The 13,096-nt window shown below is 42.0% G+C and overlaps 1 protein-coding gene across 7 annotated transcripts; it reads right to left on the reverse strand.

Moving 5' to 3' along the window:
- Positions 1-1,379: 1,379 nt before the first annotated feature.
- Positions 1,380-7,862, reverse strand: LOC115742288. Of its 7 annotated transcripts, none has more exons than XM_030676485.2 (16): positions 7,431-7,862; positions 6,542-6,592; positions 6,242-6,460; positions 5,607-5,705; positions 5,466-5,521; positions 5,073-5,184; positions 4,680-4,850; positions 4,284-4,526; positions 3,694-3,906; positions 3,391-3,594; positions 3,169-3,294; positions 2,772-3,050; positions 2,576-2,674; positions 1,968-2,458; positions 1,827-1,859; positions 1,380-1,685 (listed from the first exon to the last, which is right to left on the reverse strand). In XM_030676485.2, coding segments are annotated over exons 1-16 (2,514 nt in total). In that variant the 5' UTR covers positions 7,548-7,862; the 3' UTR covers positions 1,380-1,684. The 7 variants fall into 7 exon arrangements, with proteins under 7 accessions (XP_030532345.1, XP_030532344.1, XP_030532342.1 ...); XM_030676484.2 differs by having other exon boundaries at positions 6,242-6,463; XM_030676482.2 differs by having other exon boundaries at positions 6,242-6,469.
- Positions 7,863-13,096: the final 5,234 nt, after the last annotated feature.

Below are 13,096 nucleotides of genomic sequence, written 5' to 3' on the forward strand. Positions count from 1 at the left end.
GGGTCGTGCTCAAAATGCATCCATGTGGGGTCAAAATTTCTCGCAACCAAACTCCCCTAACTCCCACTAATTCGAAGATTGCCCGGCCTTTCGAGTTCTAGAGTTCGTGCTACCGTTACTGCTACTAGTAATACATCGACTTATCAAGACACATTTCCGATCACTACATACAAAGCCATGCTCATAATTACGAAATTTTTTGCAACCATGAAACGGGTCCATTTGTACTTGCACCCCCACAAAAAACGAAACGATGGTCCCCTCTTGATTCAGTGTACACGGAAGAAAAAGACGAACTTTTGTGCCTCCATGCTGCGAGCAAACAAACAAGTGACGACGGCGTGGGCCGCTGTCGCGCGCAAGTCTTTAGTTGCCACCGCGAAGGAGACACCCTTGCCTTCACTTCACCGCCTGCACTCCTATCAAAAAGTGTGCTCGCAAAATCAATCATTTGACTGTACCTTCATAGGAACATTGCTATTTAACCGTTGGCTACGTGGGGGGCGAATGAGAGCCCGTAGGTGTTCATTATGCAATTGAACCGGCCTAAAGATAGAGTCGGAGATCGAACCGGCTGGCCAGGTATAGTTTTCAAGCCCCAATAAACTGCGAGGTTTGAGTTAAGTACTCTATCTTCCCAACACTTTGGAGTTTGGACTTGGGAAGAAGTCCAGTTTGTGCAAATGGGTTAGGTCGCTGGTAGGGATCAAGTGGGCCTAAACTCCTTCCTCAGGCTCGGCTGTGTTCGTCCACTAGGTCCTCCCTAAAACAAAGCTGGCATGCATGTGATTTTTTCCTTTTCACGTCCATCTTCTAGGACCCAGCATCAGATATTCCTCTTCTTCTTTTTCGAACTTCGCTCTCTTCCTTTCTTTCTCCCTTCCTTTGCGGATCAATCATTACACCTGAACTGACCCGCTCGGGTAACACATCGTCAATCGACAACATGGCTCCATAGGGTAATCAATTCATTAGTTGGCGAAGAACCCATGAGGGCTGAAAGCAAATCTAGTCATTCAAGTCAGAGAAAATTCGACCAAGACTCATCCGGGTAGCATTGATGTCCAGGGGAAAGCTAGATAATATACATCACAAAAAGATTCACATTCCAATGAAACGAAGCCCATGCCGATCGCATTTATAGTACAGCGACCCTCAAAACCTTCAAAGCTACCATGCATATTATTGGGGGGTTCAATGAGATTTAATACATTTCACAGAATTAAGGAGAAATTGACTGGAAGTTACTTACCGCCTCTCATTTCAACGCTCGTTAAGTTAATGTGTCATTGTCCTTGGGACAAATTCAAGACCTTGAAACGCTGACCTGGACACTCATAACCCAATGCACCGCCTAAAAATATGATAGAGCGAAAATGGGATGGTATAGAAGGATGCTTCGCATAAATTTTTGCCAAAAATGCAGTCGTCAGTTTAGCATGCAATGTAAAGTATGAAGATTCACGTTTTTAATTTTACTGGACCAGGTAAAATGAGAGACAGTAAATTAAGCCAAGATATTTCAATTAGAGCGACTTTGAGCGTCAGCAAAAGGGTGGGTGCAACTTTCAGTCTGACAGAATTCCCGATCACCTATTCATCCAGTCACCATCGTGATTGAAAGGACGTTGTTCCTTGTTTTGCTTAATATATCAGCAGTCAAGCCATGCACGTCCAATCATCTCCTGCATCACCATAAAAAAAATAAACACTCTACAAGCCTAGGACCGAAAAGGAAAAATGACAGAAAAAACGGACATGTGAGTTAAGTAATGTAGATTGATGACTTATCACGCATGTGGCGACCATAAGCATATGATACTTACTATCTTCTGGGAATAGAAGTATGGTTGCTAGCCCTGTCAAAATTAAGTACACTGAATAAGCACATGCTCTAGAATAGTTTCGACTGCAAAAGCATTGAATAAAAAGAACAAGAAAGGACACTTTTAAACATCGATCAATACCTTCCCGGCTGTCTGCCAACAGCATTTAAGCCAGCTCTTCCATTACTTAGCCCTTTGCCATGAGCATTCACAATGCTGAATTTATCAAGATGCGCCCCATTGGAAATGAACCCAGGTGCTTGGCCTGGCTTCATTTCCAGACCGTTTGAAACCAAAGCATCCTTAGACTTGCTTAGTACCATGACTTTGGAAGTACTCCCGGTAATGCTAAAGTTCATTCCATTAGAATGCATATGCATTGTTGACAGGCGCAAGGAATCTTCAGTGACATTGAAACTATTTTCAGAAGCATTCATCTGTTTGCTATCGATGGATGAAACACTTCTTAGCCGGGCCTGTGCCATAGGGGTAAGAGCCACAGAGGGCATGGATGAGGAATGGGGAGCTGACACAGCCGCTGCTGCAGCTACTTTGGCAACAGCTGCCGTAGCAGCTATCATTTCTTGAGCACCTTCACGCAGCTGAATGTAGTCCCCCTCAATCACAAAAAACTGTAATAGCACATAACATTCTCCAGTTATATTGGATCTTTCCCTATATCAACGATATTTAATCTACTTGAGTGTGCGCACGTGCAAGAATGCAAACTAGCTTATCAAGAAACTCACTTCTGGATGACTAGCAACAAAGTCATCAAGTTTCCCGTACTTCCTCTTGTAATCGTGCCAATGTAACGGTGCGAGCATCTTACCCAGCCTATTTGGCAGCTGTAATTGACACAAATGGCTCATCCGATCGAATCAATCTTTCATGCAAGATGGACAAAGTGGCTCGCAAAGACTATTTCCAGGAAAAAACACTAACCGTTGAACTAATTCGTATTTTACCACCAGGTGGAACGGTGCGAACTATACAAGCCAACAAGGATCTTTCATCCAAAAGATTAGTTTCCAGATTTCTTCCACCAGTTGACTTAATAGCCTTCCCAGTTGGAACACCCATTTCAGGTGCAACTTCATCAGCAGCATGATTGTTGCCAATGGCATCACTATTTGCAGGATGAAGTGAAGTAGGAGTTGGCTGTTCAGCTTCAAATGCTTGAACCTCTATTTCTTGATTAGTCACACTGGAAACACCCTCCTCCTATACCATTGCAACAACAGAAACTTTTTTTAGCCCTACAAGCTGCCTGAGGAAGATGACCTCACGAGACAAGCAAAAAGAAATTGCAAAAGTTACGAAGGCATAAACAGCAGCCCACCTTAGATTCAGTACTCTGTTGATGACCATCCAAAGTCAGAGCATCATGAAATTGAGATGAAATCTGGTTTAAACTCTGCTCGTGCTGGGAGGATCCCAAGTAGCTACTATCAATAGACTCGGTAACCTAGCGGATAGAAGATTGTGGTATTTAATTCAAAATTGTGGACAACAGTGTGAAGAGGAAATTTCTCAATGACTAAACAGGGATTGAAAACACCACCTTTGCTTCTCCAGTAGATGAGAAAATCGAAGAATCAGGCTTTATTACTTGGCTCACATGAACATCCGGATATTCTCTTTGAACGACTTCACCATTAACAGTCATCTCATAGCCATATCCAGAATCAGATTTCAGTAAGTTCTGTTCGTTCTGGGTTTCTGAATGCTGTATATGCTTTGATATATGTACTTCTCCAGATACATCCTGTGTATATGATATGAACCAAAACACATGAACTCAATCACCATACATTAAGAAAATTTGGTCATTAGCACGTATGGCTTATATGCCATCTCTGCTAACCTGTTGATTCTGCCACTGCTGATTGGATGACAGTGATGGTATTGATTGATACTCATTAAGCTGTGAGTGAGGAACATTTGATGGCACAGACTGTGGGACTCCCTGTTGATGCATAACAAATGGATGAAGAGTAGGGACCTGAGCAGGTGGAAGGTATGCAGGCAGTCCAAGCAGTGATGACGACACAAGTGGAACACCAGTAGCACGGTCAATCTAATTTGAAATTGCCACATATCCAAAACACTTGGAAGTTAGAGGCATCTCGACAAAAATTACTAGCATAATTTCAGTAAAACGACACAAAAGTACAGTAATGAAACTTGATTATATACTAATATTTCTGATTCAATATGCAGGTCCAACATCTTCGAATAACAACCAAAGAAAGTCCCCTTTCCAAATCTCGAACGTGAAAACAATTTTTTATTGACTAAATAGCCCAAACAAAGCCAAATGACATAGATAAGACGTTGTCCAAGGGCTATTTTTCCATGAAATGAACACCCTAGGATCTGGATCATATTTCTGGCTCTAAATCTAACTTGGCACATCATTGAGATAAAAAGAAGATCCCATAATTAGCATTCTACCTGGGTTGACCCATTGCTGGATGCACTGCCAGAATTATCACTTGAAAGCGCCACAGTATTTCCACTGGATCCATTAGAATCTAATCGGTTGTCATTAATCTGTCCAAACTGAGATGCATCCTTCATATTTGTTTGCGGTATATGTGATTCATCAGTAAAGGATCCACATCTTTCTCTCAGATCAGCCAGTTCAAGTTGAAGCTGTTGTACAGTATGCACATGAAATCTCTCCATTTCAGCCACCTAACAAATGTAACACAGTACAATGTCAGCATATGGAAATCGAAATAGCCAAATAATGCTATGAACTAAAAATATAAATATGAAACAGTTTAACTTAATCGCAGATAAGAGATACAATCTAGAAGTATGATAGAGAGATCGTAGCAGATCAACCTGTCGTTGCCAACCAATCCAGAGCTGATTGCATTGTTCAGTTCGTTCCCGCAGTTCAGCTTGTAAAGAGTGAGATTGCAAAGCATCCATTTCCTGAACACGTGCAATCCAAGCTTGGGCCTCCCTCAACTGATCATCCTTATATATGATTGTCTCTTGAGCAACTCTATACTGCAAAAAGGGAAAAGAGTAAGTAATTATAAACAGTGTAATTTATCCAGACAACATTATGCGCACCAAAGTAAACTAGCACATCAACCAAATAATTTTAGAAAAAAAAAAAAGGGATAAATGAGATGATTTCCTTATGCCAACAAGATTTGAAAATTGTTGACTCTCAAAAAGCTTTTCACTTGAGAAGCCTAAGCAACACTTTTGTTAAGCAGCACCGACCTGTTCCTGCAAGTCCATGAGCTGCCTCTCTTTGTCCTGAATATGTTCCTGAAGGTCGTGAATTTGCTGCAAGTGTTGCATTCTTTCAGCTTCGGAATGATCACGCTCCCTTCTGTGGAGAGCACAACAGAGAAATTACCATCAAAGTCACTTCAAGATGTCTAAGCATCAGACTGTCCAAGTCACAGGAATAAAACTTATCGAGGTAAAAAAGCTGCAGTAGAAATAAGCCTCGCATGTCAAGATACGCACAAATTAAAGCACTCAATTTCAAGTGAGATGACAATACTGCACCAAAGGCACTATCAAAGAGAAATTTTTCGTATTATCCGGCAAAGTGACACCTAATATGAAACTAAAGCATAAGCTCAGAACTCGAAGTTAAAGACACACCGAAAGGTTGCTAATTCTTTCTTTTGTTCTCTTAGAAGATCCTCCTTGGCCCAAGACTGCGAAATTAAAGGGACAGTTAAGAGAGAACTAGAAACGAGACTTTGAAATGGAAGTAGAAGAAAATGAAAAAGGTTCACAAACCGCCTCATTGTCTCTTTTTATAGCAATAAGCTCTCGATCTTTCTCTTCCATCCTCCTTTCCAAGTCATGGATCGATTGCTCTCTTTCGTGCAGTTGCTCCTGCATTACCAAATAATATCACATTTTAAATGACGGACTAAAATATATATATATAAATCTACTGATATATTTGAAAAGTTTTAGTCGATGATGACTAGTCAGAGCTATAGGGAGCTAACAACCTAAAATGACATACCATTATCAATCAGAGAAGGAGAAAGCAGCCTGTATAAATGGAAAATGCTCAGCTGGCCTTTTATTCTAAGACCATGCATGTTCCAACCCATTATACAGACTTACGATTGCTCGTTTGTAGACAAAGATTTTATTCTATTACTCCCCATCCGAAAGATAAGAAATAAACTTGACCGTATCAAAACAAAATTAGAATGCAAGTCGAGGTCATCCATCATCGAGGAGATTGCTCCTAATAACTGTGCTCTAAACAAGTTGATGCAGAAGCTCAAGTACTTCCAGTGCAAATAACTTTAGTTTTGTATATGGAGAAACATATGGTTGAAATTTCACAACCAATTCGTCCCTCCAAATACATTATTAGAGCAAGAACTTCAGAGTTGACTATGACTTTAGCAGACCTGAAGTTTGACAGCAGCATCCCCATGCTCCTTGATTTGAGAGTCAAAGGAGTTTTGCATTTCAGCAATCTCCGATTTAGCGATCATCTGCGCTCTAAGCTCAATCTCCAGATGCTGCAAATCCTCTCTCTTACTTGCAATGCTTTGAAGCTGCTCCAATAGGTCATCACCAGAACTGCCATCCATTGTAATAGCACAGAAGTCGAGTGGCTGTCTTCCCTGCTGCACCTTAATTCAAAGCAAAGCACGTCACTTTTATGTCCATCGAATAAGTCCCAACCACAATATCATGTTCATTACCTCATATATCGTTCTCTCATCAGACTGGCCTAATTTTGACCTCTCCAAATCCTGTTAACAATTAACATTTCAGGAGGAATCGATGGAGGGAGAAAGTAAGACATGATGAGTATAATGACTATCCTAGACAATTCACATCTACGTATAAAACTGCTCGCCAGAAAAAAAAATTCAAAAATGGCAATCTCTTTTCCTATACTAAAGGGAGGGAGCGGGTTACTGAGGCTAGCACCCAGATACCGGACCAGCAAAAGACTATGCTATCATCAAGCCGAATTGCTAATTCAAATTACCAAAAGACCAGGAGTAGTTTAGACAAGGTGAGAGGCAAATGTAGTTCTCTTTAAATTTTTTGAAAATCAGGCTGCCAATACAGCAAAAAGGCCGAACCTAGCCAGGCATTTTGCAAATACTTCTACATCAAGATTTAGAGAAAAGGAATATAACAAGTACAAGTCCTAAGAGGATACCAAGCATAAGCATATACAATTTGGCTTTTCTCCTACACCGGACATTAATGCGCGAGATGAAGGATAAAAAAAGATATTATCTACTCAGAGCATAAAGGTAACAGTTTTCCGAATTTAAATTAGAATGAGTCCGACTGTACACGATCATATCACAAGAACTCCCTACACGACCATTCGCGCACGATCTTCCACGCCCAACAGTGTGGAGAAAGTTGGGAAAAGCAAGCACCGAAAAATGACGACGACTACTAACAACAACTATTCCTAGCCAAATAAAAATCAATCCCCACGGGCTCGTTACAGTCGCTTAGAGTCACGCACAAACTACGGCTTTCCAAAACTAACTCCACGATGACCGTAATGATCAATTCACATTATACCCCAATCAAATGAAGCAAGTGTTCAGATTTAAGTTTAACCTCATTTCCAGAGCTCCGAATCGGCTGATGCTCCGAAATGGCGCGCCACTCCTTTCGGGACGAAGACATCGGCGATGAACCCGCGCGACTGGCGGCCACACCGGCCGGAGCCTCCATCGAGTCAGACCCGCTCACTGCTGCGGCAACACTAACCCTTCCCCCTCCCGTGCTCCCCTCTCGACGCCACAAACCCTAGACCATACAAAAAAAAGGGCAAAAACAAAAAGCCCTCGGATCGAAAAAATCAGCCGACCAATTAGGTCTAAGGGCTAGCGGAGAAGAAGGTCCGCCGCGACACTAGCCGAGCGCAACCGAGGGATGAACTGTCGGAGGCCCTGAGCTGAAGATTCAGGGGCGAAATGAGTGAGGTTTTGAGATTGCAGGGTTTTGGAGGGCTTGGAGTATAATTAAGAGAGTCCAGAAAGACAGAGAGAGATGTGAAAAATCGCAACGCTTTCGAGACTCCTGCTATTTATAGGGCTCACATGATTGGCAGGCTCACGCACCCATTTTGGCGCGTGCAGCGTATGGCTCGGCCGTCCCCTTAGCACCGATGGATGGGCGGGCCGGACAAATTCGGGCTCGGGCCTGACCTTTGAGAAAAGTTATTTGTTCCGGTGTGCATGGGCCGGGCCACTCATCGGGTCCAAACACTCCAAACCTATTCTCATAGAACTTGGGAAGTTAATATGAGCAGAAGTGTCGGGATTGGATGATGCGTTGTGGGATTGATCGGGTCGAAAAATGACCCGATTGGAAAAGACCCAAAACTATGTAACAAACCCATGATGATGAGCCCGATCGATCCCTTGAGAAGCGCCGTCAACGCCCACTCGCTTATTTCACGACCCCCCCAACTATAGCCGCACGCATTTTGACTTTCGGGGAATCAAACGGGGTCGGACCGGCCGTGGCGTATGAAAGATCCGATAGGCTCTCAAGAAGAGTTTAATCATCACATCTCTCTTGGCACATCCATGTTACGAACTAGTGTTCCTACGTTTAGTATCACTCTCTTGCAATCAGCTCATTGCCCCCACCTCGAGCTACCGATGTGGATCTAGATTGAACTTGGGGTTATGTCGCGATCGTATTTCCTTCTAGTTTGCTTTTCTGAATCCGGCATGTTTGGGCTATGCAACCGACAACCGTAAATCCAAGGCACGATAACATGAGCACGGAGGAATTACCCAAAAAAATCATAAAATTATTGCAATTATGTAAATTCGGTCCTAAACTTTTTTTTTTTTTTGGCCAACTGAGTTATAAACATTTTACATTTGTGCACAATCACCGGCCACGGTAGGTCAACGATTTCCCGCCAAACACATTAAATTTACATAAATACAAAAGGCTTACGACCTAATTAGCAAAAAAGTAATAATTTAGGATTGAATGACACAATTACAATAGGTTTAGGACTTTTTTGGTAATTCTCCCACACGAGTACTGTCGTTTCGATAAGTTTTGACTGACGGTCTCGTGCATGGTGTACTGGGAATCAAAAGACAAAAAATGCAAGAATTCGAGTCAAAATGACGCGATCCAAGTTTAGGATCATGTTAACATGAAAAAAAAGTGTGAGATCATGTAGGGGTAATTGGTTCCTAGTCCGATTCGGTTCCTATGTGGGCAAATCATCGGACCAGCCTTTTTTTTTTTTTTGTATGATTCGTCGTTAAATTTTTCTCATTAATTACACATTCATTGAACTACCTCTTATTAATTGCATCATGTTGTTGCTTTATACTAAGCATCATAAGCATCATAAGCATCTTAGGTTTAGGTTTACATTTAGAATTTTTTTAAAAAAGAAAAGAAATACTATACGATCCTATCTGGACGGTCCAGTTCTTGCCCTTTGGAATTGGAACCGGACAGACAATAACTGGTTCCAATTTTATGGAATCAAAAATCGGACTGAATAGGTCAATTCGTTCTGGTTTGGGCGATTCCGCGTCTGCTCGGTCCATTCTACTTGGCCCTAAGATCACGTTGTTGGTGGGAATGCATGCGGGGGGGAGGAGGAGTACGACTACGACAAACCCATCTTCAATACATTCGCCGCTTCAAGACGAGACCGTTGACTTGTCTTTTTTTAAATGGCGATTAACGGCGGGCGACCCGGTGTTCCATACAAATGGAAGCACGAAACCGACGCATGATTCGAAAGTATTCTTAGGAGAAGTTGCCCTGGACACGCAGACGAATAGAAGTCAACGACGCTAGGGTTGGTCGACAGGCTCGTTTCTCATCCCACCACCACCCCCCACCCCCACCCCCCCCGCGCCGGGAACGACGAAGCTTTACCTTGAGTCAGATTCTGTCTTGTCAACGTTCGAGGTTCGGGGTTCAACCCCTCTTCGCCGGTGGAGAAGCATGTTCTGCAACCGCTATACCCGCCAAGAACGAGGATGATAAGGGTTTTGGACAGGAGACTTTTGTCTTTCGGTGGCTCCTTCCATGGGGACTGAGTGGTTCACGTTCATTTTGACTTCCAGCAATCTTTACAGCCACGAATTTGCCAGCTTATGTTCCCGCTGTCGAAAGTTTTGGGAAGCATCTTTATGTTTGGGTCCTTGTGCATGTGCATGTGGATGTGCATGTGCAAACCCTACTACCACTTTGTCTTTTACTTTTTTTCTGGTTTCCGGTCCCAGCCCCACTGTTTGTTTTTACATTGTACTCCTCGATCAATGGTCGGAAATTCACTCCAAACCATGCGTCTGCTGAGTTACAGGCATGGACATCACCCGCGCCCAAACCTAACTGAGAATAATAAAGTGAGTTGATGTCATTGCTTGTAAAGCCACTAAGTCGACGCGTGAAAGCCTTGAGGGGAAACATGTGAAGGGATTATGAGGCATAAATGTGTTCTTGAGTTTGTAGCCAAAGGCTCCTATTATGTCGTTGTAGATTCAGTCGTCTACTGTAATAATTTCTCACGACAAGAATGATCATAGGCCCTGGCCAATCAACTTCGTCGAGCTCTATGTCGCACGCACGCACAAATCGACGTTGGAAAGAGAGATGGTTAGGTGGATATGAATGGTCGGCAATTTTTGGTGGGACTACGTGAAAATCGGTGGTTGAACTTTCATTCGACTTTCACTTTGATCTTGAATTATAATTTCGGCTGGTTTTATACTTGTACTCTTTAGGTCCAACCAATCTTTCATCTTTTGCCGATTTGCTTTTGTGGCTGCGTACTTGTATAGCCACGTCCGCAAATATGGTTCCACGGTGTGAGTTAGATTGCCATATTATCTAAAAGGACTCAATAAGTTCGAATCAGAGAATACAATAACTAATTGGATCGAAATTAAACTTCGAGAACTAAATTGCACATCAAGTAAGAGCGCAGGGAGTCATGATGGAGGGAGAATTACCAAAAAAATTTAAAACCTATTGCAATGGTGTCAATGTAGTTTTGTAACTTTTTTTTGCCAATTGAGTCCTAAACCTTTTGTATTTGTGCCAATTCAGTCCATCGGATCAATTTCAGCCGAAAATCGCTAGCGTGAATAATTTTTAATAATATAGTAATTTTACATGTTAATATTGTACTTTCTTCCTATTTCTTTTTTCTTCTTACAATTTCTTCTTTCTCCAGCCGATCGCCGGAGCTCGGCGACCGACCGCAGGCGAGGGCCATGAGGTCGACCTCACCAACCTTTGGCAAAGTTCACCCCTACCGATCATTGGCGAGGGAGAGCCTCACCCACCCCCGGCCAGGAAGAAGAAAGGGAAAAAAATAAATAATAATTTTATTATTAAAAATTATCAATGTCGTTGTCAATTGCGCCACGGCAATAATTTCTGGCCAAAATTGGCCAAATTGACTGAATTAACAGAATTACAATAGATTTAGGATTTTTTTGGTAATTTTTCCCACGACGAATCTATAAATTTTTTTTCTAGTGGGGGCCAATATTTTATCAAATGTTATGTAGGCTTCATTTGTCTAAACTAACTGCATTTTCACAATTGTAGAATTGCTTACTGAGTTTCATCAAATTGTGGGGGCAATTGTAATGAAAATAATCACTATTGACTTATTCGTGCATTTTATGGGAGAAATTTAAAGGAGGCGAAACTTATCTATAAGGCCCTAATAATTTAGCAATATCCAAAATTTACCATTATTATTATTATTATTATTATTATTATTATTATATATATATATATATATATATATGTATGTATAAAACGAGTCAGGGCCACCGGTTTGGTCCGGCCCTACCCGGTCCGGAGATGCGAGGAATACATGAACGGTTGGATACTACCTTGAATGCGGCAAATTTTCCTCGAAAAAAATAAACCGCGGGCATTAGGCGGGGCATGGGGTAGGCTGAGGCCGGTATCATCAGCCTCCTGCTTATGAGTTTAGTTTTTCCATGGAAAATGTAAAGCTTTTGGAACACGTCTATGAAAGTAATGAGGAGACAATTGTTTCCCGTTTGTTTACTTCACAATGTCTTAATATTCGACTAATTTGTGAAGCTTGGAGCTTCATTGGCTCTATGTATGCAACTCACGAGACCATTTTTATGTTACAAAATCCACTCATAAAGGCTATTACTTTTTGTAAAGAATGAAAAAAAAAAGAAAAAGAATGCCAATTTGTCATCTAGCACTCGGCATTAGTTCTCTGCGATGATGAAAAGGGAAAATTTAAATTCGTTCAAGGTCGTGCCCCGTTGCCCTCCACGAAGGCAAAATCACCTCGCCCCCGCCCGGGGTGGTGGCGAGGCAACGAAAAGAAAAGGACTTGCAATCCGGCTCCCGCGTCTATGTACCCCGAAATCAATTTGGAAGCGGCCGATTCGGCTTCGAGGCTGGTTCAATAGGGACCCCAGTTCAGTTCTCGATTCTCAAAATATGGAAACAATCTAGTCACGACATGTTTCAGATTTTCTACCGGGAATTGACTCGACGATTACCCCTAGACCCACATGACACACAAAAGTGGGGCTAGGGAAAACAACACCTAGGTTAAAAAGGTTATTACTTCCTAGGAGCATCGAATTTAAGCTCAATACGACAAAAGAATCCGTTTTGATGGCCCTTTCCCCCTCCTCCAACAAATTCGACATTATACCCACTAAACATGCGGCCCAATATTAAGACAATGGGATGGGGACGTTTAGTTTCGAGCACGGAGTTCAACTCTCACGCTCCATAAAAAAGGCAGAGTAGAAGTTCGAATAAGATAAGAGAATCAGAATACAACAAACGAAAAAGAAGAAGAAAAAAAGACAAATTAATTCGATATTAAGCCCTAACCACCAAATTATATCCAAATGACAGAAATTGCATGGCATCCTAACCTCCAAAGCAAAAGCAATTTAAGCAAAAAAAAAAAAAAAAAGATCTCCAAAATGCGAATAAATGTTCAATTAATTCGATATAAGAGCCCCGCTAATCTGAACGCTCTTTCGGCTTAAACGACTAGCTTGCTCGGCGTATCTTCTTCGAACTCCTATTTTAAAATAATATCTTATTTTATAGTGTCCAATCCAATCATTGTTTCATTGTTTTTTCCACATTTAAATCGTGCTCCACACGTTTGGAGTTCCCCCACCTCGCACGCTCTCCCCCGACCACCTCCACTCACCGGAAAGCGGTCAAGTAAACGGGCCTATCCCCGTTTCCCATTAGACCCG

Source organism: Rhodamnia argentea, chromosome 10 (genome assembly GCF_020921035.1).
Source record: "Rhodamnia argentea isolate NSW1041297 chromosome 10, ASM2092103v1, whole genome shotgun sequence".
In the NCBI taxonomy this organism is placed as follows: domain Eukaryota; kingdom Viridiplantae; phylum Streptophyta; class Magnoliopsida; order Myrtales; family Myrtaceae; genus Rhodamnia; species Rhodamnia argentea.

Bases quoted from the DNA above. Each gene is read 5' to 3' on its own strand.
- LOC115742288 (XM_030676482.2), bottom strand. From the start codon at position 7,547: ATGGAGGCTCCGGCCGGTGTGGCCGCCAGTCGCGCGGGTTCATCGCCG. The intron at 5,185-5,465 runs GTGTGTCTTTAA...TGCTCTCCACAG, and splicing joins AAAGAATTAGCAACCTTTCG to AAGGGAGCGTGATCATTCCG. The intron at 2,459-2,575 runs GTGAGTTTCTTG...GTGCTATTACAG, and splicing joins TTGTTGCTAGTCATCCAGAA to TTTTTTGTGATTGAGGGGGA.